Source organism: Heterocephalus glaber, unplaced genomic scaffold, assembly GCF_053883595.1.
Source record: "Heterocephalus glaber isolate CG9 unplaced genomic scaffold, H.glaber_assembly_v1.0 deba00001606, whole genome shotgun sequence".
NCBI classification, from domain to species: domain Eukaryota; kingdom Metazoa; phylum Chordata; class Mammalia; order Rodentia; family Bathyergidae; genus Heterocephalus; species Heterocephalus glaber.
In genome coordinates this window covers 18,569,998-18,597,830 of record NW_028258377.1, presented here as the reverse complement: position 1 = coordinate 18,597,830, position 27,833 = coordinate 18,569,998, and the positions used below count along the sequence as shown (strand labels likewise).

Below are 27,833 nucleotides of genomic sequence, written 5' to 3'. Positions count from 1 at the left end.
GTAATTCATATGTATCTAGGAATCTGTCCATTCTTCTGTGTTGTCCATCTTATTGGCGTATAGGTTCTGGAAGTAGGTATTGATAATCCTCTGGATTTCTGCTGGGTCTGTTGTAATTTCACCCTTGTCATTCCTAATTGCATGGATTTGGGTCTTTTCTTTCCTTTTTCTGACAAGGTTGGCTAAGGGTTTGTCAGTTTTGTTGATTCTTTCAAAGAACCAACTCTTGACTTAATTGATTTTTTTGTATTGTTCTCTCAGGCTCCATTGCATTGATTTCTCCTCTGATCTTTATAATTTCCTCCCTTGTATGAGCTCTGGGGTTGTCCTGCTCTTCTTTTTCCCATCACATGGAGTATTGTTTTCCACCCTTTAACTTTCAGTCTATGAGTTTCCTTTTGAATTAAGTGTGTTTGTTGTATGCAGCATATTGTTGGATTTTGCTTCTTGACCCATTCTGCCAGTCTATTTCTTTTGATTGGTGAATTGAGACCATTAACGTTGATGGTTATATCTGAAACGTATTGACTTGTCATTGCCGTGACTTTTTCTTTTTGTTGGGTTTTCCCCCTTTACCTTTAATTTCTTGTCATGCCAGATGGTTTCATTCTGCTTTGCTTCCTGGGGTTGTGATCTTCAATGTCTGATCCTAGGATATTGTGTAAAATTATTTGGAGTGCTGATTTGGTATTCATGGAGTTCCTAAGGTGCTCTTTGTCATAAAAGTATCTTATTTCTCCATCCATTTTGAAAGATAGTTTTGCATGGTACATCACTCTGGGTTGGAGGCTATTTTCTTTTAGGGCTTGGAATATGTCACTCCAAGCTCTTGTTGCCTTGATGGTTTGTGTTGAGAAGTCTGCTGTGATTCTGATGGGCTTTTCCTTGTATGTGATTTGTTTCTTTTCTCTAATTGCTTGTAGAATTTTGTTTGGGTTTCTGGAATTGTACATATTATATGCCTAGGTGCATTTTTTTTTTTTTTTAATCTCAGCTAGTTTGAGTCCTATATGCCTCACTTATCTGTATGTCAAGTTCTTTTTCCTTGCTTGGGAGGTTTTTGGCCATTACTTCTGTGAACAGCTTTTTCTGTCACTTGCACTCCCTCCTGTTTCGTTATTGACTCTGGTCAGTCTTATGTTATTCTTCTTTGCATCATCTAGCAGCTGCTGGATTGATTTCTCATGATCCCTTACTATTTTTAAGAAATTTTTCTTTTCCTGGTCACTAACTGCAATCCTGTCTTCTGTATCTGAGATTCTGTCCTCACATTGGCTCATTCTGCTGTGTAAACTTTCAATGGAGTTTTTAATCTCCTGGAAATCTGTTTGCATCTGTTTTATGGATTCCATTTGTTTCCTGTGTTGGAGTTCCATCATGTTCCTCAGTTCCTCTATGTTTTTTAATCTGTGTCTGATTTATTCATCATGTTTTGCACTGTGGATACAATCTCTGTTATCTGAGAAATTATTCCTGATTTTATTTTTTCCAGATTCTCTTTCATTGCCAGTTCAGGGAGTCCAGGTGGTTGCCTATCAGAGTGTTCCATCTTGTTTCCCTTTGGAATTGTCTTAGGTGATCTGGAAGTCTGTTTTTGAGACTTTTTTACGTGTCTTCTCATTTCAACAGATGCAGCCTGTTGTGCCTTTGTTGAGGAAACTTTTTGCTCACCCAGTGGTCATAAATTCTCAGCAAGCCACCAAACTGCCTTTTCTCTGCTGCTCACCACTGTACTAATTCCTGGTTTCAGAGTGGTGGCCTTCTGGATCCCTGTGCTGTCCTGTTGTCCAGTTGGGGTTCTGACTGGGGTCTGTGCATACTTGGGATTGTATCTAGACATGCCTCTGGCTAGGGCCTGCCCTCCTATGTAGCTATTGTCTGGGAGGGCCTTACCTGGCATCTGTGCACCCCAGTCTCTGGTGTCTGGGTAGGCTTCTGGCTAGGATCTGCGTGTACCAACAGTAAGTACATGGTCCAGGCCTCTTGGTGTTGCTTGTGTGCCTGTGCAACTCTTTTCCAGGCTGGTCTTTGGCTGTGGCCTGTGGGCCCAAGGGGCTGGGTTTGGGGTGGGGCCCTGGGGACCTGCCTGCAGCCATGTTCCTCTGGTCCACACCTCATTTTGGGTGTTTCAAGATAGCTACTCTTGTTTGCTTTTGGGTTCCAGTTGCATGGAGTATCATTTTCTATTCTTTCGTTGTGAATCTGTGTGTTTTTTGTGGATGAAGTATATCTCTTGTGGTCAACATACAATTGGGTTTTGAGTATTACTGTTGAAAAATATTTATGGAATTTTGTCATTGAATTATTTTTCCTGTGCTGATTCTTTTAACTACTCTTCCAGTTAGATATATTCTTTCATTTGGCTACTTGGCTATATTGGCCTCACTGTCTTTATCTTGGATTTCCTTGAATAATTTCTGCAGTGCTGATTTGGTGGTTATTAATTTTTCGATTGTTTTTGTCATGGAAAGTATTTATTTCTCCATCAGTTTTTGTTTTTGTTTTTGTTTTTTTGGGTTCTGGGTATCGAACTTGGGACCTTCCGCTTGCAAGGCAGGTGGTGGAACCACTCAGCTATATCCCAGGCCCTCTCCATCAGTTTTGAAGAATAATTTTGCAGGATGTAGTAATTTTACCTGGCAATTTCTTTCTTTTATAGCTTGAAAATCTTTGTTCCAAAATCTCCTGGCCTTTAAGGTTTATGTTGAGAAATCTGCTATTAGTCTGATGGGTTTGCCTTTATAGTTTACTTAATGTTTTTCTTTAACAGCTTTTAGTCTTTTTTTTGTTTTGTTTTGTTTTTTCTTTGCCTTGAATCTCTGGGTTATTGACTGTGATGTAGCTTGTAGAGTTCTTTTCTGATCGTGGCCATTTAATATTTTGTATGGCTCTTTACCTGGATAGTGGGTTCTTTCCCTAGATTTGAAAATTTTTCTGCTATGATTTTGGTGAATAAATTTTTTATACCTATTGTGTCATTTTGTAATCTTTCCTTAAGTCCACTTTTTTTCAGTCATCTAGCAGCTGTTAGAGCCACCTTTCACATTGTCTTGTTTTTAGCATATCGCTGAGTACATGATATACTACATCAATCTTTCTTCAAGTGCCAACAGTCTCTCCTCAGATTGGTTAATCCTCCTGCCCATACTTTCATATCCAGGATTTCTGCTTGATTCCTTTTCACAAGCAGTAATTCTTTACTAAGGTGGACATTATGTCTTGCATTGTCTTCTTTTATTTAGTCTAATTTTTATTTATGGCTTTTTAAAATGTGGAATATTTATTAAATCATTTATCTATTTGTTTGCATCCTCTTTGAGCTCACTGACCAACTTATGCATTTGCTTATTTCTTCTTTGATCTCTATAGGCATTTTAATCATTTGGTTTTTTAGTTCTTTGCCTCAACCTTCCTCTGCTCCAGTGCCCATAAGATCAGCTTTTGGGGAGCTGAGAGTTTGTGGAGGTATATTGTTACCTTGTTTTCCCATGTACTCATATTTCTGTACTGAGAGTTGAAGATGAGTTAAGGCAGAAAACCCTTTCACTACTGTGGAGATCTTTACTTAGTGTATGTGACCTTGTTTTTAGTTACGTTTTGGTGTTCCTACACCTATTTAACCTATTCAACATAAAAGGATCAGTTCCTGTGATTGCATTGCAAGGAGAGACCAACTACCAGTTAAATCAGCATCTACAGAACCAACTATATATCAGTCATATATGGTTTTTTTTTTTCAATAACCCTGGGCAGACAATGAAAAAGGATTCATGATAATTAAGCATGATGTAGAAGACAAGGGAAAAGATAAGGAGAAAAGGCAGAAAGTAGTTGAGAAAGAAGGAAAGAACAAAAACAGAGACAGCGGCAAATGAAAGAAAGAAAAGAGATAGGATATTTATTTTCATATCTGAAATGGAGGCAGGGGAGAGGGAGATGGAAAGGTTATTTGCTGGGGCAGGAGAAAAGAAAAAGGGGAAAGGAGTTATAATTGAGGATGGAGGGAAGTTGAAAAAAGGTTGGAACCAATTAATTCAAACAAAGCTTGTGTTTGAATCTTTATTATACAACTTTTGTGACTGTTAACCTGACATGAAAGGTGCTGTATAAACTAAACCACTAATTAATTCTTATTTTCCATTTCACATATATAAACAACACACATACACACCATTTGAAAGGAAAAAACCACACACATAGACAAAGACTACTCTGGGGCTTTTTTATACTACAGTAGAAATTGAACCAATCTGCTCTTCCAACTTACGTAAAAAATAGAGAGAGACTTTGTTTGTAGCATTGGTGGGGACTGAGCTCCAGTCCTCTGGTTTGAGTGTGTCAACTGGTGTTTGAGTGGTCCTCCTTCAATGATTTATTCTCTTGCCTACCAGTGAGTGAAGAGACTGGGAGGTCTGGATGGACACTTGAGACTGTTTTTCATTCCCTCAGTAGGCAGAGCTCTGCTAGATTTCAGCTGCACTTCTTGTGAGCAGCTGGGTGTTTTTGCCTGTCTTATGATCAGACACCTTCAGTTGTATCGGAAGTGTGAAAGGGCATGGTGAGACTGGTCAAGCATCCAGTCTTCCACTGATCTCTGGAGGGACATCCTTGAGAGCTTGTTCGGAGGTTCTAGCAGGGGAGTGCAGCTACTCGTATACCCTTGACCGAGGAAACAGTCCTCCTCTATCGGGGTTGGTCGTCCTCTTCAACCGACCGAGCGCGCAGCTTTGGGAGGGACGCACATGGAGTGGTGAGGGAGGAAGGGGACACCCGCCTAGCCAACCAGATCAGCCGAATCAACCCTGGCGATCAATGCGGTGACAGATGTCGCAGCCAGATCGCCCTCACATCCTGGAGGGACATCCTTTGTCTCTGTCCCCTATTCCTCTACCTTCCATGATAATCCTTTAAGCTGCTTTTGTCTGTTCTTATTATGCCCATCTGGGGGAGTGTCCTACGGAACACCTTCTGACCATGTCTCTCCTCTTCATCTTTCTGTCTGCCTACACCAAACTTCTCTATTCACACCTCACGAAATCTATCCAGCCTGAAAAATCAGTGGCATTTAGGGCTCAGGGAGGGCCCTCTTACTTGGAATTCAGTAGCATTTGAGGGACCATGAGAGGGAGCTCACATGGGCACAGATCTCAGCAGCTTTTGATAAGTGATAGAAGGGATCCCATATAGGGGCCCAACAAGTTCTGAGATGTTTGGAAGGAGGGAGGTGGGTATGATATCATGTGGCTCAGAGGTCAACAGCTTTTGAAGGTAGGTGGGAGAGTGCCTACTCTGGCACTGCTCTAGCATCTTTTCTCCACCTTGGGTCACATCGGTCACTGCTGCTGCATGCCCTGTAACTCACTGTCCCATAGATCTCTCAGTGCCTAGTTCTGGGTCCCTGTTTCTTTGTGTCCCTAGGGCTCACCATCCTGACTCCATCACTGCGCTTTGAATAATTCTCTGGCTTGTGCTTTTCTTAGTGCCCTAATCTGAGAAGGTCCTCTCTTCAGAATATCTCACTCACTGGGCTCTTGTTTCTCAATGGGAAGAATGGAAGGACAAGTGGACACTGGGCCATGGCTACTAGGCCGGGCATCATTTGCAGCAGCCTGGCAGCTGCTGCTGCACTTGGCTTTTTCCTTGGGGGCTTAGATCTTTTCCCAAGGTGATGTGTTTGGTAGACCTGGGTTATAAGCAGTGCTGGGATCAAGAAGGGGCCCTGCTGGTTGTTCTAAACACCTCTGATACTGGAGTTCATCTGATGGCCAGCTGCTTCAAGTTGTCTTCCTAAGTTTGGTGCTCCACCCCAGCCCCTGTTTTCTGAGTACCTACTGTTTTTGGTTAGCATCTTTCAAACATAAGCACTACTACCTCTAGCCTGACATGATGCCTCTATTGTACAGTCTTGATCAACTTAAAACCCATTCTCTAATTTCTGTCAAGCACTGTGTTCATAATAGTTGGTCACTATTTGGAAGAATGCATCATTTTGCTAATTTTGGGATTTTTCTGAAAAATAAGCTTATTTATATCAATACTTTCTAAATATGTTTCTTTCTTGTTCTATATTATGTAGGTCGCCTTGCATGGCTGGTATACTTCGTTGGAACAGTGGTAGGAGGAAGATTAACATATACCAGTACGGATGAACATGATGTTATGGATGGAGAATTGTCCTGTCGGTAAGTAACAGTCATGTAATTTACAAAAATTTATGTAGTTCTAAAGAAATTTAGTTATTGAATTACTATTACAAGCTAAAGTACTGTATTTTATATGTGACCGTTTGAGGTCACATTTCCCTTTTTCATTTGGTAAGTTATTTTTCCTTGGATTGATGAGAAAAACCAAGGCTTAAGAATGATTTTAGAAGTTTAATCTCCAGTGATAGGCTCAAATATGTTTTAGATATTTGTGCAGATGATGTGCTGGAGCTTTACTTTGCTTTATATTGCTTAGGATCTGATTTACTTGTATTGGAGTGGTTCCAAAATTGGGCTGATAAGACATCTAATGTAATAGGTAGTCAATTCAGTAAAAACTTTATGATTTTTCACATAATAACCATAGCCTTATGTAAGAAGTAATTGAATTATTCTCTGTATGTTTCTGTTCTAAACTCAAGAAAATTGCTATATACAAATAAAACAACTGAGTTGATCTTCCGTATTTTATTTTTAATGACATTGTTCCTTATTACAGAGTTGTGAATGTTTTTATTGAAATCTTCAAAATACAAATGAAAATAAAAAATGATTAATTTGCTGATTACTACTGTTGTTCTGGTAGATTCTTTGAATGTTTTTAATTAATGTATGTAGGTATATGTACACCAAATGTGTGTTTATAAACTTTTATTGAAACAAAAATTATTATATTGTTTTGTAAACTAACATGGAGATAATACCTGACTCATTTGGAGATATTACAAGAATCAAATGAGTTAATAGGCTTCTTTTTTTTTTTTCTTAGAGCAGTGCTTGGCACATAGTAAACAAGTAGTAAGTGATTTATCGCACACATCTTTTTTTTTTTAAATCAAACATAGTACAGTATTATGAACATTTAGCCTAAACATGAAATATTCTAAGCTTTACCATAAATTAACTAGATCCTTGCTTTTGAAATTTTAGGTTCTCAGTTTTTCCTTATTACAAATTGCCTTTGAGTGAATATATTCTTTTAGCTATATTTATTTAAATTGAAAATTTCTGTATTTAGTCATGTGTATGTAGTATTTTAAAGGCTTAAAAGGAAGAGTTCTACCTATTGAGCATCCATAATCTGAAAACCCCAGATCCAAAATGCTCCCAAATCTGAAACTTTGAATTCAAACATTACAATTAAAAAGTTTTGGATTTTGTGTTTTCAGGTTAGAAATGTCTATCTAAATATCCTCAAATCTAAAAAAACTCCCTGAAATCTGAAGTTGTTCTGTTTTTAGGCATTTCATGTAAGGGATACTCAAGCTGTATCTGTTTATCCTCCAAATCCAAAGACTGTGAGAGTTATTTGTTTTTCAGCAGTTGAATACTAGATAATAGGATATATGTATATTTGCTAGGGGTTATTTTTGGTTTTTTCTTTTTTTTTGGTACTGGGGATCAAACTCAGGACCTTGTGCTTCTGAGGCAGGTTCCGGAACCACTGAGCTAAATCCTCGGCCCTTACAGTTGCTAGTTTTAATTAACAAAAGTCTTGTTTCATTTTATAATTCTTCATTTCTAGTGGTATTAAACAGTCTTTTCCACTCTTATTTTTAACATTTATGATTTTTCTTGTAAGTGATTTTTATATCTGTATGATTATATCATTTGGTTTTGTTCTGTTATTTTCTTCTAATTTATAATAATAGCTCAGTATATATTAAAGATGATCTTATATTTTGTTATTCAAATTGTTAATCATTTAACATGTTCTAGTGATCTGAAATACCACTTACACCTTACATATCATTCTAAAGTCTTTTTCCAACCCTTTCATACCTTTCTATTGATCTAGAAGTATGTTGTTTCAATGCTATTGTTGGGGCAAGGGAGTCGAAATGACCTTCCAGAGACAAGAGAATAGGGTAAAATAAAAAAAGTTTATTGCCAGGCAAGGACAGCCTCAGGAAACAAGTCCTTCTAGGCTGACCATGAGTTAAGACAGTTTTCCCTTTTTATATCTCTTACAGGGTAGCTTAAGTTGCGGTTTCATAGCAGAATGTGGCAGAGATGTGGTAAAGCAGCAGTAGATGGCAAGGGTAGCTTAGATAAACACACTTCAAGGATGGTTTTTAATCTCTCCAGGAACAGGCTGCCCCACAAGAGGGGGAAGGCCCACCCAGAGTTTTCGAACAGGGACAAGTTTCAAACAGGGTTTTTGGGGTAGCACACACAAAGTACATAAGCCCACACAAAGTGTATAAGCCGTGCATTATTAAAGCTGATACAGACTTCATGAACAAATATTCCACAATAATTACCCGTTTTAAGTTATGTTTGGCAGCTCTTTCCACATCACTGTCACCCTAATAATTCTTTAAAATTATTATATGTAGCTGTAATATTCTCTCTTATTATTTGGAAATATATTCCTAAGTTTGATAAACTTACTATAATTCTGAATAGAAATTTTCTTTTCATTTTATACCCTTTCCCTTCTTTAAAATATATTTTAATAAAATTTGAACCTGAATACACATAGTTTTAGTTTTTTGAAGATTTATTTCATATGTCAGATTAAATTTCTTAAAGATATGAACACTAGGAACTTGGCAGTCTTAATTTGTAATCAAGCGAAAAATTTGCCTTTATACCATCTTTTAGATAACATGGCCTATTCAGTGAAATAGAAATTAAGTATTCTTTTCATTTTTTTTAAACTTTGTCATTAAGTAGGAACATATATACTTCCTGAGAAAACGTAGGGAATAAAAACAGTTATATATTTACCAATTAGAAAAATTAAACTCATCTTTTCTGTCCTCTCCTATCCCTGACTCATTAAACTCATCTTTTCTGTCCTCTCCTATCCCTGACTCTTTCCATGTGTCTCATCATGATTCACTCAATTGCCCAAGCCTGGATCATGAAAGGTATCCTTAATTTTTCCTTTTTTTCTTTCTCCAACATCCATATACTCTTCAAATCCCATCAGATCTACCTTGAACTTATCTTACTTATTTCTATCTCCTCTGCCAGTTTAGTTGCTGTCATCTTTTACCTGGACTAAAGATTCAGCTTTTAAATGGGTGCCTTGCTTCCTCTTTGTAGCCAGAGTAATCTTTCTCAGGTACAGATTTGATTATGCCATTGCTTTACTTTTCTCTGAAATGACTTTCCATCGTTTCTCATGTTTTTTTTTCTATGAATTAAAATCAAAATGGCTTATCAGGCTCTTCATGATCTGACTCTTCTGCCTTTCTTAATGGCCTTATCTCCTGTCACTGCTTGAAAGCTATAGTAAATATTTTTGAGTTCATAAATGAGCCAGTTTTATCTTCCTTTTCTAAATGGACCCACATGATGCTTCTTCTTGACTCTGTATTAGTCACTTTCCCATTTCTGGGACAAAATACCTGTGACATTGCAGCATAAAGGAGGAGAGGGTTTTTTTTTTGTCTCGATTCTCACATGATTCCATCCTTGGTTGGTTGTCTCTAAGGCAGAAATAACATTGCAGAAGGGCACGATGAAGGAAATCTGTTTGCTTGATCAAAGGCAGCCAGGAAGCTTAGAGAGAGATGAAAAGAGCAGGGGACAAGGATACACTTTACCACGTCACACTCTTAGTGACCTCCCACCTCACTTCTGAACATGAGACTCTTCGGGAGTATTTTAGATCTAAACTATATCTTTCAACCCTAGTCCCCAAAAGGCTCATGTCCATCTCATTATGCAGAAATATATTTAGCCTATCTAATGGTCACCAAAGTCTTAACAGTTCCAGCATTGCTGAAAAGTCCAAGTCCAAAGTCTTTTCTGAGACCTGAGACAAACTCTTCGCTGTGAGCACCTTTAAAAACATGCAATATACTGGGTATACATTCTCATTTCAAAAGGGAGGAATAGGGGATAGAAAAGAATGGGACCAAAGCAAGATGAAGTCCCTTAGGCCAAACATTAAATCTTGTAGCTCCATGTACAAAACCCAAGGTATGTTGTAGTAAGATGTGAACTCCAAAGGGCTTAAGTAGCACCATCCCTATGACCTTACCACTTGCCTCTCACATATTGAGTAGGCTTTGCTTGCCGCTTGCAGTTTTCCTCAGCAGACATTCCACATTACTGGCATCTCTAACTTTCTGGAGTCTCCATTCCACCTTTTGCATTACTCACAGCTTTATACATTGCCCTCCCAGGGGCACATTGCCTGATCTCCCAGGCCTTCCTTTGAAATTTGGGTCAAAGCCTCCCTGATCCCACAACTTGAATATTGTACATGCCTTAAAAACCAGTGACATGGATGACATCAAGGACTGCCACCAGCTTGAGCAGCCGCCAGGCTCCTTTGGACCATGGTCTGCAATAGCATGGCCTCCTTCAACTGTGGCTGCAGAGGCCTCTCAGTGCTTGGATGGGTGTACTTAGGGAAATAGGTCCCTAGGTGATCCTGAATAAGCAGTGAACCCTGGGGCTCTCTTCTGAAAGAAAGTCTTTCAAATGAGTTTATGCTTTTCTGCCTTTGAGACTGCCATAAGTGGCATCTGGCCAATTCCTGAGATGCCTTCAAGTCATTTTTCCTGTTGCCCTGATGCAAACTAGTTGACTTCTTTTTAATGCTAATCTTTTCAGCAACCATGCTCTCTTTGACCCCAACTTTACAGGTACTTCCTTTTTAAAGAAATCATAAACTTTTAAATCATTCAGCTCTGGTTTTGCTTTTCCTCCTGGTTCTCACTGTAGAACTGGCTAAAAGCAGCCAGCAGTACAGAATGCCATATTGAGCTGCATTCAAATTTTCTCCACCAGATCAATTAGTCTGCCACCTTTATTTATTTAGTTTTTGTTGTATGTTTTGTTTCTTCCCTTTTTTATTAGTATATGTTTACAATACATAATAAATACATTCATTATGGGGAATTGATACATATATATTATCACATCTTGATCCTCTTTTTTTTTTTTTTGGTACCAGGGATCATCATCTTGATCCTTTTTACTTGCCCTTTCCCTTCCCTCTCTTTAAATTCGCCCTCAATCAAGTCTTAGGGCATGGACAAAATATAGACATATTTTTTGCCCGAAATAAACCTGTCCTGGGTTTTATACATGGAGCTACAACATTTAATGTTTGCCCTGGCCTCTAATCCAGTTTCCAGTACAGTCTTTATTTCCACCTGAAACCTGAGCCTGGTCTTTACTCTCTGCATTCTTCTTGGCATTCTGGCCTTTTGAGCTCCAAGCAGATCAGTGATTAAGCTCTGCTTTCAGCGTTCTGTGCCTTTTATAGCTGTCATCACCAAACCTTCCCAAACTCCTCCCACAGACTAGATCCCAAGGCTTCTAAAGCACATGCTCAGATACTGTCTTAGGAACAGCCGTACTCCCAGTACCAGTTTTCTGTATTAGTGACTTTTCTGTCACTGGGACAAAGTACACAACATCTGCAACTTAAAGGAGGGAAAATTTATTTTAATTCATACTTTAGAGTGTTACAGAAAATAATACTGAAGATGAAATATGAAATATTATATCTTCTAACCTGTTAACTGTAGGATACGCTGAGTTCTTGTTCTCTAGAAATCAAAGAACGAGTCCTAGGAACAATGGAGGTTAAGAGTAGGAAGATATTGATAAGAAAGCTCCTGAGGGGCAAGAGGGGAACAGAGTGGGTAGCCTGGGAACCCTACTTTACAGAGGAATTTTATAGGATGAGACCCATATAGGTACAATGTGGGCCACAGCCATGATCCTCCAGTAAGGTTACAAGTATAGTCATGTAGGTAATAGTGGTCTAGTTGGGAAACAAGTCACGTAACAAGTATGGATGGAAAGAACAAAGATTCTCCTAGGAAGTGGTGGGTGCAGAGGTCTCTGGTCACCCACCAGGGTGGTTGATGTCTATCTAGACTTCTTTAGGTTCAATGTTTGTTGTTTGAGAAAGTATGTAGATCTGGTCATCTTTTCTTTATCTTGAGGCCTGGTTTCCAACCAGTATGTCTCTGGTGCAGCTGTGGTGAGTTTCACCTTTATCCTAACCCTCTGGAGGACCTAGCCCTATCTGACTGCCTATAATATTTCTACCTAGCTCATCTGTCTGTAATAAGAGGATTCGGTGCTTGGTTGGTTGGCTCCATTGCAGAAACAGCATGGCAGAGCGGCATGGTGGAAGAAAGCTGCTCAATTAATGACAACCAGGAAGCTGAGAAAAAAAGGGAGAAGCCAGGGACAAGAGCACCCCCTTTCAGGTCACACCTTGTGTGACCTTTCCCCTCTGACAAGGCCCCACCTCTGAACCCCTGACTTTTAGGGTATATTTAGATTTAAACTAACAGTCTCTTTGCCAGGTTTCGTCCCAGGATATTAGTAATTCTTGCTATTTTCTGTATGACATTTACTATAGAACTTGTAATTCTTTATTCTAATTGACTTTTAAAATTCTTTCACTTGATAGATTATAGATTTCTAGAGAATTGAGTATATATATATGTCTTGCTTCCTCTTGTATTCACCTAATATACATTTGGCATATAGTAGGCCCTCAAATATTTGTTGAATTTATGGATATTTATTAAATTTAGAAGACAGTGAATGATTTGATATACATTTCTTTTTATTTGAGGTGATGTGCCTGTACTTGGATAAAAATTAATGGCTTGTCTTTATACCAAATGCTTTTTACCAAAAAATGATTTAATATAAAGGAAAAATAGGGGTAGGGAAATAAATTGAAACTGAGAATATTATGTGGGGGTTGTGTGTGTGTGAACTACACTGGTCGTAAGCAGTTGTTAGAGGTGGCTACAAGTCTTTGGAGGTCAGTGTGACAGAGACTGCTAGTTATCCACCCTTAGCTCTTCTTCCCTTCTGTTGTAGTAAAATACCTGATTGTTTTGCTGGGCAAATGCTTACTGTTAATAAAGATTACATTTACTAGACTGTCTTGTAGCTAGGTATGATTAAGTGATTATATTCCGTGCCATTGGATATAAGGGAATGCAATATATGCACTATATGTAGTATGAATAAGTAGAACTGAAGAAGCCATCTTAGACCACAAAGTGACTATGCAGACAAGTCTAACAAGATACAATGAACCTGAACCTTTGATACACCATGGAGTACCAACAAGCCCTGGAGCACTGACTTGGATTTTTGCTTGAGAGGAAATAAACACCTGTATTGCTTAAGCAGTTGTTATTTTGGATTTCAGGCACTTGCAACTGAACCTGTACAACTATCAAAACTTCTTTGACAGATGGATCATATACCCTGCTGGGAATTCTTTCCTACTCTTCTGCTGGGATATCATTGCTTCTTAGGCAAATGCAAATCACCAGCTTAATATGAGTTGTAAAGGTGCCCCAACAAACTGTTTTGATTTCACATCTTCATTGAATTTGGGAATGTGTGCTCTAAAAAGGAAATAAAAGTAAAAGAAAGTACATAGAATCAGCAAAGAACCTGAGTAGGAGAAGGGAGGTCCTACTCAATAAAGAACTTAAAGCTAGATCTAGCTTCTTTAAGTCACTTGACAAATCACCTGGATCCAGGATGAAGTTTGATGTATGTGTCTATTTTATTTAAAATTGCACCAACAATCTGTTAATTGACTAATACATAGACTTTAAAAGTCAGCTTTGTTCCTACTCCCAAAATTAAATGATAAAGACATATTCCTTAGAGAAATAACCCAAACTTGGTTACAGTAATCTAATCCTTAAATCTAATTCTTCAGCAAGTTCTCTTTCATAAATCGTAATGGTATCAAAGATACTTAGTAAGTGAAGGGTACTTAAAAAGAGTATTTTAATATAAATAGGAAATAATTACTGGGGCTGGGGATTTAGCTCAGTGGTTCTGCTGCCTGCCTTCACAAGTGCAAGGTCCCGAGTTTGATCCCCGGGTACAAAAAAAATAATAATAATTACTATAAAATGGTTGTCAAAATATATGTTCTTAACACTGACAATATGTACCTTAAAAAAATGCTTATTCTGTAATAGATTCTGTTTCTAGATGAATTTGTAGGTATGGAAAATGATAATAGGTTTCATTTAGAAATAAGAATTTATATTCAAAATGAAATCATTAAATTTGACATAGCCTTACTATACAACCATAAAAATAATACTATGGAATAATAAAATTGGCCAAGATAAATGGAAGATAAGTAAGTAATCTCAGTGCTTAAGTGAATCTAGTATATGTGAAAACAGTTATTTTAAAATGGTGAATAAAGATAGACTATACAAGAAAGAAATGGTATTGAAGCAACTAGATAGCCATCTGAAAAAACAGTATTGGATTTTTGCCTCACATTGTGTATTAAAATAAATCCAAATGTATCATAGAGTTAGATTTAAAAATAAAAACAAAACAGTGAAATAAAATCCAGGTTTGGTGACACACCATTAATCCCAGCCTTCTGGAAGGATTTTAAGTTTGAGCCTAGCCTGAGTTATTTAGCAAGACCTTGTCTCAAAATAAAAATTTTTTTAAAAGGGCTGGGAATGTGGCTCATTAAGAATGAGGATTCAGTCCCCAGTACTGCCAAAAGAAAAAAAAAAAAGGAATGCAAAATTAAATAAAATAAAAACTTCAGATTCAGATGAGAAATTACTGTTATGGAAAATCCATGAAAGTACAAAAGAGATAAAAATTTTGTACGTAAGAAAACAACAACAAAAACTTCTGGTTGGAATTTTTTTAAAAGACCATAATCAAAATTAGGCAGATCAAAAAATAAGAAAAATTATTTAAAAGGTCAAATGTAGGCAGAGTTCCATTCTCTACTGTATAAAGGACTGGAGAAATCAGTACTAAAAGGACAATCCTTTAGAAAAAAATCAGCGAAAGAAATGAACAGACAGGTTACAGAAAAGGACACACACATGGCGTAAAATATCAAAAATTTTACCCTTACATACATCAGAGAAACAAATTATCCTACAGAGAGATACCATCCCATTTTTCAGATTTCCATAAATCCTAAAATTTCATGTTATTGACCTTGTCTGTGTGTATAAACAGGCACTGTTGTGGGCTGATGGTAGGGATATATTGTTTTAATTTCTATGACAGGCAATTTTTAAATAGCTATTAAAATTGTAAAAATACATACTATGAGCTACTACGTTGACATTTAGAAATGCATATTGTAAAACTACATGTGTGAAATAACATAAAAGATTGTTAATCGTAGCATTTTTGTCACAAAAATGTAAACAACTTTAGTGTCAATAAGAGAATATTTGGAAATATAAAGTAAACTCATATAATCGAATATTATCAGTTGCAAAAGAGAGTGAGGAAACCGTGTCTGACACAGAAAGATTTTTTAAGATATATTGTAAAGTGGAATAAACTAGGCTTTGAACCATGCAAAATGTACTTCATGTATACATTAAAAGAGTTTGGAGAATATATAGCCTTATATACCTATATTATAAGAATATATTTTATAAGACTATATGTATTATAATTTTTCACCTTGGATCTTTAACTATCTTTGACTGTCTTTAATCATAAACTATTAATGATGTTTATATATTTTCAAGTATGCACCCCTAGAAGGAATGAGGTAGGTCAGGGCTGGCTAGGCACAGATGCTTTTGTGCAAATTAAAAAGGGAGCTTGCTTTTGGAACAATTTGTATTTCAGTATCTTAAAAAAATCAGTGTAATATTTGGATTTTTTTAGTGCAAAGCACTTGGCAGCTACCCACCAGAAAATTTTAATGAAAATGTTGAAGGATTTCTTTTTAGAAATTCAAGACTGAGATTTTTGCTATATTGAATTAAGCTTTTTCTGTATGGAATTTTACTTATCCTTCATGTCATTTCTGATTTTCTAATAATTAAAACAATAAATAGAAAATTTATGATTTTATGATAACTATAGTTAAGAGTTTAGTGTCAGAATGTTTGATTTTTATTAAGATTACTTGAATTTTTAGGTAAAAATTTTATAACTCATTAAGTGATTGATGTAACATGATGGGTATAATTCATGATTTTCTTTTGAATTTTGAGTTATTTGATCGTAAAATATTTAGTTATTTAGAAATGTAAAGTTAGTGATATTTCACTAAAAATACATGCATGTATTTACTTAAATCTATGTACACATTCTATATTTAAATGTATATTCCATTTGTCTACATGTTTAAAATTTTAGTAAAATATATGTATGTTTGTATACAGGGTTGTATTCATATATGTATATGTGTATATCTTAGAAAAAAAAGACTGTAAGGAATTAGACCAAATTGTAGTATCTTCCAGAGGTAGGATTTCAGACGATTTAAAAACATTAAAAAATTTTGTATGTTTTTGTTTTCCCACTTTTTACAGTGATTATATATTTTTGACAAATGTTTTAATTTTGTTTCTCTAAGTATTTGTACTGAAGCATTTTTTTCCCCTTCATGAAAAGAGTTTTTCAGCTTATATCTTTAATGGATACTGGATTGCCTCAATGTTCTAATGAGAAAATAGAGCTTGCAATTCTGTGGTTCTTGGATCAGTTTCGTAAAACATATGTTGGTGATCAACTTCAGAGAACCTCAAAGGTAGGTTTTTACTACAAGAGATTTTTAAAAAAATGTTATTAGAGATCAAGAAAAATGTACACATATAGCAACTGTTAGCTAATATAATTATCTCTACAAAGAGAAATTTAGTTGATTAATTGAACTTGATTTGGTATTGAAATATAATGTGAAATTAATTTGCTTATTTTATTCTTACATTTACCATTTTCTTGAAAGTTGATGGGAAGTAGCAAATAGTTTTTACATGGATAGTTATTAAATAGTTGAAACTGAACACTTTAATGGATTTTGCCCTTTATATTTCAAGATTGGAAACAAGATTTGCTCTTTTAGTAATTCTGAGAGGGTTTTTTGGATATTTATTTACGTGGTTTTCAGTATTTTCCACTCATTCCTTGGCATTTTTACATGGTAAATAAAGGATAGGACAATTTGGTTGTGTATTTGACATGCTGCAATCACATAGGGAAAACTCATAATATGATAATTGAAAATTTAACATCAAGAAATTTAGATGAGTTGATCTTGGGGCAAATGAGAAATAATTGAGGATATTTATATGAACCTTAAGTAAATACTTAGTTGTACACGGATCCACTATTTTCATGAGTTCTACATCTGTGGATTCAATCAAGTGTAGATCTAAAATATTTGAAAATAAAACTTCATTTGTACTGAACTTGTCATTCCCTAAACAGTGCAGTCTAACAATTATTTATATAGCACTTACAGTATGTTAAGTATTAGAAGTAGTTGAGATGATTTAATGTATTTGAGGGAATGTGTGTAGGATATATGCAAATACTACACTATTTTATTTAAGAGAATTAACCATCTGAAGATTTTGATAACAGATCCTGAGAATTGAGTATATTTATAGCCCTAAGATTTGTGAGACTTTATTGTTATTGTTTTCTTCTTTGTAGACTAGTAACTGTTTCTAAAACCACCTCTTTTTAATCTCATTTAGATTTGTTTTAATGATGTTAAAGGATTTTTTAATGGAAAATTCTAAAATAAATGTTTTATTCTCAGTTGAGCTTTCTTAATCCTAAGAAATTTAGCTTAAACTTCAGTTTACTTAAAATCTGATAATACATAAAAGCAGTAAAAAAACTTGGTTTTAAGATTATCCTTTAGTTTATTTCAGGTAAAATTTTCGTTGGTATATGATGAAGTAATATAGCTTGATACTACCATTGTCAAATACACTGACATTTTATTGCCATTTAGAATTAATATCAATAAACTCCTAGAGTTTAGCTGCTGTTGAATGAGATAATTAGAAAGAAAAAGGAGTAACTAGAAATATGTGTTTTAGATTGTCAGGACAAATTAAAACCAAACACAAATTGCATAGTGTAAAATTTATATGAAATACCTCTTTTCAACTCCCAGATGTGTTACTCGAAGATTGAATATAAATCAAATTATGATTGATTCTTACTTAATGTACTAAAAGAATTTGTTATTTTTCTTTTGCAAAAACCAACATTCTCAAAACATTACTAATCCAGAATTCATTAGTCCTGAGTCTTAAATCGGAACAATATCATGTAGAATAGAAAAGCTTTCTAGTTACTGTCCTTAAAATATTTGGGAAGAAGTATATAACATGAGACTAGTTGTTTTAGAGCAGTGGTATTTAGGATTTCTTTTTTTAAAAAAAATTTAATATATATATATAAAACTTTAAGATGATTGCAAAAAGTGAATTTTAGATGATTAGATTCTCCTTTTTTAGAAAAAGCTTATATTTGAGTAAAAGTAAACACATCAGACTGATGTTGATTCTCTTATTTTAACACTTTATAACATTATAAGATGCATGTATCTTACCCTCTTATTAAAAGTGTTTATTACTGAGATGACTTTATTTCTAAGGTAATTCTATTGCATAACCCTGAAGTAAAAATTCCCAGTTTTCTGGTTTATCTTCTGATTTCAGTTGGAATCATTTTGGGAGTTCTTAATATGTGACCTGTCACTCAGGAATTCTGTACTCTCTTTATTCCTTACACTAAGCTTGCAAGATTGGTATTACTAGTTCCATTTTACTAAAGAAAAAATAGGTTCTAAGACATTTAATCAATATTGTATATCATCAGCCAGCCATTTCCTTGGGTTCTCCTTTCATGAGTTCAACCAATTGCAGATCAAAAATACTCAAAAAAGAAAATTGCATCTGTACAGAACATGTAGACATTTTTCTTGTCATAATTCCCTGAACAATACATTATAACAACTATTTGCCTAACTTAATTGTATTAGATATTAAAAGTAATTTAGAAATGATTTAAATCATACAAGAGGTTGTGGATAGGTTATATGCAAATATTTTGTCATTTTATGTAAGTTACTTGAGCATCTGCAGATTTTGGTATCCACAATGAATCCTGTTCCCTACACATACCCAGGGACAAAAATGTACTCTGTTTTACTTTTTTTTTTTTCTGGCAGCTAACCAAGGAAGGGTAAGTGGGAATGATTTCTTAGTAGGTGTATTGTCTGATTTCAAATTGTGGTAAGAAAGAGGATGGTATTGGATAATAGTAAGTGAATAATATTTAACAATTAGAGTGCACTTTTTTTGTACTAGAAACTGTGCTAAACACTTTAAAACATTATCTTAATTTTATCATAAGAGTGTGATTTAAAAGGTTCATCTCTTCTGCATATTTTATCGGCTTTCTATTTCAGTACTTCATTCTTGCATTGCATACTTTGTGTAAATTAAACTTTCAATTTCTTTGCACAGATTTATTCTTTAATTCTGGGTATTAGAACAAAATGTTCCCTGCTTTTATAAAAAGCACTTTAAAAAAGATCCACCTCTAGCTTCTCTGCCTTGTTCTGTTAATTTCTCCTTATATTTCATATCAGATACTTTATCCACTCAGATTTCTGGGAGAATTCCTTTTGTCTGTGGTCTGTAGCACCAGTATATCCCCTATTTTAACATTTATTACAGTGCAGTATAAATATTTGCTACTGAAACATGTATGGACTGTAATTTTGGTTAGAACTGTTTTGGCCTTATGTATTTTTATCCCCAAGGTTCTGGCATGTGGTTTGTATGTTTTTTATTAATTTGATATTTAGTATATAGGAAATGGGTCTAGATCTCATGTTTAGCATTTTCAGCGTGTATTCTTGAGTTAGAATATGATGTTTATCTGAGTAAAATAAACACTCAGATATATAAATATGCTATGATATTAGCGTCTTAAAAATTTGATTAAAATCTATACATATATATATATAAATAATATAATTTATACAAATACATACTTCATGAATGAAAGTGGAATCCCTGAAGAATTCTCAATGATGTGTGTTAGAAGTATATCTTATAAGAAAGAAAATCCATAAGTAGGCATTTATTGAATAGTTTGTCCCAATAGTTTGTTCAGAATTTGACAAGCATTATCTGATTTCATTCTCAAAAAATACAGTCCAAATTGTTATAATATTTTATTAATCCTTTCCCTTTTTTAAGACATTGATGAGGCTTTGAATCATTGTGTTTAAGTGGTTGATCTTGAGTTTGAACTCAAATACCTAACTCCTGAGTCTGTGCTTCTAACCACTTTACTATATTGCCTTCCTATTTTATATTTGATTAGGAGAGGGTTCACTGGCTATTCCACTGAAATTTTGAATGAGCCCTTAAAACTCCACAGGTTCTGAAGAGGAATTTCCTGTTTAATCAACTCTGTCCCTCTACTTTTTTTCATATTGCTAATGTAGTAATCTTTTCTTCATTAGAATGTAAGAGACTATGTACTGCAAACAGGTACCAATAAAAATTTAAAAAAAAAGTAAGAGAATAATATAATGAATGATTATATACCTATTATGACACTTTGTTAACTCTTAATTCTTAATTCTGGGGCTATGTTTGCCCAGATGTATTTTTAATTGAACATTAAAGATCCTTTCGGTGTCCTAATTTTTTCACATGTTGCTCAAAAGTAACAACTATCCTAAATTTAGTGTTATTCATGATTTTTTTTGTGTGTTTCTATATATTATAAGCAAAGTATGCTATTAACTCCATATAAAAGTGCTATGCATTTTGGATGCTCAGGAACTTTTTTTGATCAGTACTTCTTTTGTGATTTATCCATGATGGTACATGTTATGGCTTGTATCTACGTCCCCCCAAAGCTTCACATGCTCATAGGTGGGGCTTTTCAGAAGTGGCTGGATCTAGGGTATGTGATGCTGGGATCAAGGATGTGATGCTGGATTTCAAAATTTTTAATTGCTCTCTTCGTTTCTATTTTGCTTTTCTCCACTCTATTTTTTCATATTACTAGTGTAGTAATCTTATCTTCATTAGAAAGTAAGAGATCCTTGAATTTATTTGTGGCGCAATGCTAGGATTAAGGGTATGAGTGCTACCTCTCCTAAGGGTGGATAGCCTGGATATAATATAAGTGACAGAAAGAGGGATGCTGTTGTTGTTGCTTGTTGCTTAGTGTTTCTTTGCTACTTCGCTTCTTTGATGCCCTCTGCTGTGCCACCTTGCCTTGGAGCCAGCTGATTATGGACTGAAACCTCTAAAAACTATGAGCCAAAATAAACTTTTCCTCAACTTTGGGTGTTGGGTATTTTGTCTCAGCAATGAGAAAAGTAACTAAGATAGTACATGCCATTCTAAATAATTATTTAATGGTATTACAATATATTACTATGCCATTTTATACTCCATTTTTTTCTGATAGGTTATTTCTAGTTTTTCAGTTTTCCAAACCATACTACAGTAAACATCCATGCATGCATGTGAAAGAGTTTTGTGAAGATAAATAACATGAATAGACTTGCTAGGCCATAGAATATATATATATCTTTAGCTTTATGAGATTATCAAGTTAAGCATTTATTTTCCCTCCCCAAGGTATGTATTTCCATTGCTCTGTATTGTCATAATACATACTTTTATCAGACCTTCAGTTTTGCCAGCCTTTGGGAAACACATTTCATCCTGTATCAGTGCTTAAACTTCTTTGTTGGTGTCACATTATTTATGAAAAAACTCCTATTTATGGTCACACTTTGTCTACCTTTATCAGCCTTTTCTTTTGATTCTTCATTCCACTCTGTAACTGATTTTTATGTACTGTATGTGCTGCTGCCTTTTCCTTCTTGTTTATTCCTACTCATTATTCAGTAGCTTTTACTAACTGCTATGTATTAAGGCCAAAAATATGAAAGAAAATAGTACGGTCCATCTCCCTGGTAAAGTTTTTAATAAAGAGGAACATGGGCAAATAAAATGATTATAAAAATGTATCCATTTATGCTTTCAAATAGAATGTGATAGAAAAGCAAGAGACAAACTGCTCAATACATGCTGGTAGATTTGATTTTCTCTACATAAAAATTTGAATTATGACTTCACACCTTACAAAACTGAATTCTGGGTAGGTTAGAGGACTCTAAATATAGAAAGCAGGAGATTTTATAATACAAGGGTAGGGAAGAATTTTTTTTAAGGTATAAAAAGCCCAAGCTTCAGATCTAAAACTTGACGAGTTGTACCCATATTAATAGTTAAAGCTCCTGTGGATTAAAATTCACAGTAAAGTAAAAGGAAAAGTCTTAGACTGGGAAAACATGCATGTAACTTGATTCATTATTCATTTATATAATTTCTATGAATAATTTCAGAGCAAACTATCTGGTATGCAAGTAGGATAAGAAAAAAGAGAGATTTCAAAACCAGTCTTAACACAATGGAAAAAGAAGAAACTGTCCCAAAAGCAAGTAGAAGAAAGGATATAATAAAGACTATGAAAATTAATGAAATGGATTCAAAAATAGTAGCACTAATCTACAAAACTCAAGCTTTGTTCTTTGTAAAGATCAACAAAATCGCCAATTAGCTGGAGTGAGAGAGGAGGAAGAGAGTGATGGAGTAAGAGAGAGGAAAAGGGGGAGGGATGGAGGAGAGAGGGAAAGAAAAATGAATTCATAGTACATGTACTGCTTGTTTAAAGACCTACCTGGTTAACGACTTGTGACCTATCTCTTTTTGTTCATTTCTATACATCTTGTTTATAGACCCCCCAAAGTCTTTTTTTGTGTCATACACCTTGTTTATATAGTACTATACTTTTTGCTGATTGTATGTACAGTACTGTAGTTTTATGTTATATATTATAGTACTGCATGCAAAAATAAAGTATAAAGTTTTATTTGCAGTACTGCATGCAAATAAAAGCATAGTCATCAAGTTGGAGTTTCCTTTGACCAATTTTTTGTTCTGAATATTGTAATGTACATACTATATGCAATTCCTCATTTAGCAGCAGATTGATTTAATGACCTAGTCACAGGAATGGAACTCGATTGTTAAACAATTAATGTCTATTAAAATTAGGAATAAAATAATGGTCATTACTACTGATCTTACCAGAAAGAAAAAGATTGGAATGGGTTGCCATAAGCAGCTGAATGTAAGTAAATTGAGTAACTTAGATGGAATGGAAAAATTCTAAGAAAAAGAAATTCCTGAAACTGACTCAGGAAAATACAGAAATCTGAAAGACATGTAATACCTAAAGAGATTAAGTTTCTAATCACAGACTAACCACAAAGAACTCCATCATTCCACATAGCCCTCCTAGTGAATTCTATTAAACACTTAAAATAAATACCAGATATTTACATGTGCTTTCTGCAAGTAGGAGAGAAGGAAGCACTTTGCACTTCATGTGCTGTGACACCAGTACAGATACATCACAAAAGATGAAGCAGACCAATATCTCTTGTTAATATAGTTGGAAAAAATATTAAAAGCTAGCAAACCAAATCTGACATCTTATAGATCACTTCTCTACTGTCATGAACAAGACAATGGTGTCTACAGTTTTGACTTCTATTAAACATTGTACTTGAGGTCCTGCCCAAATAAAATAAGCAACAAAATGAAATTAACAATCTAGATTGGAAAGGAGGAATTAAAACTATTTCTGTTCACAGATGACATGACTTTGTATGTAGAAAATCTTAAGGATCTATTAGAACGAATAAACAACATCAGTAAATATGCAAGATAAAACAACACCAGTAAGAATGCAAGACAGTAGAAAGCCAGCCAAAGTGGCACATACCTGTAATCCCAGCACTTGGGAGGCTAAGGCAAGAGGATCACTGTGAGGTTAATGCCTGCACTACAAAGCAAGAACATGTCCCAAAAACAACAACAACAATAAAAAGATAAAATGTAAAAAAAAAAATTAGGTGAATTTTATGAATTTGAAATGAACAATCCCAAAATGAAATAAAACATTCCATTTACAATAACATCAAAAAGAAATACTTAAGAATAAATTTAACAAAAGAAATGTATTCTTTACAATCTGAAAATTACAAAAGATTATTGAAAGGAGATCAAATGTTGGAAAGCAGATCCATTGATCATGGCTTAGACTTAATATTGTTAAGAAGCAAATTGATCAGTATTTTTGACACACACTTTAACAAAATCTTAGCTGTCTTCTTTGCAGGAATTGACAAGCTTATCCTAAAATTGATATGAAGTAAAAGGACCCAAAATAATCTAGTCTTGGGAAAAAAATAACTTGGAAGAGTTCTACATACTAATATCAAAATTCTTTGCAAAGCAACAGTAATCAAGACTGATTTTTTTTTTTTGGTACAGGAATCAAACTTAGAACCTTGCACTTGCGAGGCAGGTGCAGTACCACTGAGCTAAATCCCTGGCCCAGGGATTTATAACCTAATAACGTAAGAACAGGAATATATATGAAATAAATGAAATTAAGAGTACAGATATAAATCCTAATACATACATCTAGATGATTTTTTCACAAGAGTGCCAAGATAATTCAGTCGCAGAAGAACAATCTTGAGTACATGGTGGTTGGACAACTGGATATTCCACTGCAAAAGAATGAAGTTGGAACTCTGGCCCATGCCTAATATAAAAATTAGTCAAAGAGAATAAGCCTAAATATCATAATTAAAAATATAAAGCTGTTAAAAAGAAACATAGGAGCAAGTCTTTGGGTTGAACAATACTTTTGGGTTTGTTGGTTTTGCATACATTACCAAAAACACAAGCAACCAAAAAATAGATACATTGCACCTTATTAAAATGTAAAAACCTTCTGTGCTTTAAAGCACAATTTGAAGAAAATGAAAATACAACCCTCAAGAATAGGAAAAGATACTTGAATGTAGAATATATGAATTATTACAACTCAATAATAAAAATGAAAACTCAATATAAAAGTGAACAAAGGGTACTGTGGAGATGAGTCTCAATGGTAGAACACTTGCCTCATGCAAAGCCCTATGTTCAATCCCAGCACTGGGGGAAAAGAAAAAGAGAAAATACTTGAATAGACATTTCTCCAAAGAAGATACACTGGTGGCCAATAAGAATATGGAAAGACTTTAGCATTATTAGTTATCAGGGAAGATTTATGTCATACTACAGAGAGATACTACTACCCACTCACTAGGATAATTTTAATAAAAACACATCATAAGTGTTGGTTAGAATGTGGAGAAATAGGAACCCTCATATGCTGCTGGAAGGAATAGAAAATAGTCTATCAGTAATTAAAAAGTCAACTGTAAAATGAAATGATGTTGCATACCTATAATTCCAGTGCTCTAAGAAGATAAAGCAGGAGGATTGCAAGTTTAAGCCAAGCCTGGACATCTTAGCATTTTAGTATACCCAAGGCAAATGAAACACACACTTATATAAAAAGTTTACACAAATATTCAGAGCAACATTATTATTCCTAACAGCTATAAAGTGGAAAAAATCCGAATGTTCATAAACTGATGAATAGGCAAAATTAGGTATATTCTAAAATGAAATGTTGTTAATTCATAAAAGGAAATGAAGTACTAATGTATGCCATAGTATAGATGTTTTAGGAAAATATTATGTTAAGTGAAATAAGCTGGTCACAGAAAACAAATGCTAGATAATTACATTCATATGAAATGTCTAGAAAAGGCAAATGTACAGAAACAGGAAGTAGATTATTGGTACACAAGTCTAAGGTGTTGGAGGTTGGGCATTCATGGGTAAAATATATGGATTTTTTGGTGTGGTATTGAAATACTGTAAAATTGATTTTGATAATGATTACATATGTATGAATATATTAAAATCATTGAATTATAAATGCACAAATTACATAGGAGCAAAATGTTATACACACAAGTACCACCAAAATCTCACTTTTTTTTTGTACTGGGGATTGAACTTGGGATCTTGTGCTTGTGAGGCAGGCAGCGGAACCACTGAGCTAAATCCCTGACTCATAAACTCACATTTATAATGAACAAAAGACTTAAGCCCATTGAAAGAAAGCATCCAGACTTAATAACCAAATTCAGTAGAGTAGCTAGCTGGATACAAGGTCAACACACAAAAATCAATAGCCTTCCTGTACATGAACAACAGACTCACTGAAAGAGGAACTGCAGAAACAACTGCTTTCATGATAGCATCCAAAAAATGAAATACCTAGGAATCAACCTAACAAAAGAAATCAAAGACCTTTACTCTGAAAACTACAGTACTCTGAAGAAAGAAAATGATTGAAGAGGATATCAGAAAATGGAAAGACATCCTTTGCTCCTGGGTAGGAAGAATCAACATAGTGAAAATGGCCATACTTCCAAAACTGCTATACAGATTCAATGCAATCCCAACTGAAACTTCAACAGCATACTTCACAGACCTTGAGAAAACAATCCAAAAATTCATTTGGAACAAGAAGAGACCTAGAATAGCAAAAACAATTCTAGGCAACAAAGACAAGGTAGGGGGTATCACAATTCCCAACTTGAAACTATACTGGAAAGCTACTATGATAAAAACAGGGTGGTACTGGCAAAGAAACAGACCCAAGGATCAGTGGAACAGATAAGATGGAGAAACAACTCCAGAAACACCCAGCCACCTCATCTTCAACAAAGGAGCCAAATACCCTCACTGAAGGAAAGATAGTCTCTTTAATAAATGGTGCTGGAAAAACTGGGTTTCAACTTGCCAAAGAGTAAATCTAGACATGTATCTCTCACCATGAACTAAACAATTGAAATGGATCAAAGATCTAAATATTAAAACAAACACTCAACTGGCTGGAAGAGAGTTTAGGTAGAACTCTTGAAGGCATTGGTGGAAAAGATTTCATGAACAAAACCTCAGTCGCATGTGAACTAGCAAAAAGAGTCAACAAGTGGTATCTCATCTTATTTAAAAACTTCTGCACAGCAAGAGAAACCACAATATGGGGAAAAATTTTTACCAGCTGTCCCTCAGACAAAGGAATACTATCTAGAATATGTAAAGAACTTTAAAAATTCAGACCTCCCAAATTTAAAGACCCAGTCCAAAAATGGGCGTCTGGAATTAACACACGTTTCTCAGAGGATTAAGTAGAAACAGCAAATAAACATGAAAAAATGTTTAACAGTACTGGTCATTTGAGAAATGCAAATGAAAATGCTAAGATTCCACCTCACTCCAGAAAGAATGGCTGCTCTCAAGAAATCAACCAATAACAAATGCTGGTGGTGTTGTGGAGAGAAAAGAACCCTTCTCCACTGTTGGTGGGAGTGTAGACTGGTGGAACCACTGTGGAAATCAATATGGAGATACCTCAGAAAACTAGGATTAGAGGTCCCATTTGACCCAGTTATTCCCCTGCTGGATATCTTCCCAAAAGAATTAAAAGAATATACAGCGATATATGTGTACCCATGTTTATAGTGGCACAGTTTGTAATAGCTAAAACTTGGAAGTTGCCCAATTAATTGCCCATCGACCAGAAAGTAGATAAAGATTTTTTTTTATAAAATGGAGTACTACTCAGCCATAAAGAATGAGTAACTGGAGACAGTTATAGCTGAATGGATGCACATTGAGGCCATACTGAAGTGAAATAAATAGGACACACTTGTGTAAGTACCGAAGTTTCTCTGGTGTGAGAAACTGAAAGTGTAAATAAGGATCAAAATGTATAATTATGTGATATAGGAAGAAAAAGTCCAAAGGGGAAGTGGGAGGGGTAGGGGAAAGGAATAAATATGACAAGGGCGGAGGGGGAGAAAGCATCCAAATTGTCAAT

General features: G+C 34.9%; 1 protein-coding gene across 4 annotated transcripts in view; it reads left to right on the top strand.

Moving 5' to 3' along the window:
* The window catches only part of Ranbp17 (RAN binding protein 17), a 348,452-nt gene that overhangs the window by 65,466 nt on the left and 255,153 nt on the right, over positions 1-27,833 (top strand). For all 4 annotated transcript variants that reach the window (XM_004836388.4, XM_013078434.3, XM_021239677.2 and 1 more), the window contains 2 exons: positions 6,077-6,182; positions 16,584-16,719. In XM_004836388.4, coding sequence (XP_004836445.2) covers positions 6,077-6,182; positions 16,584-16,719 — 242 coding nt within the window. The remainder of the gene's footprint in view (positions 1-6,076; positions 6,183-16,583; positions 16,720-27,833) is intronic.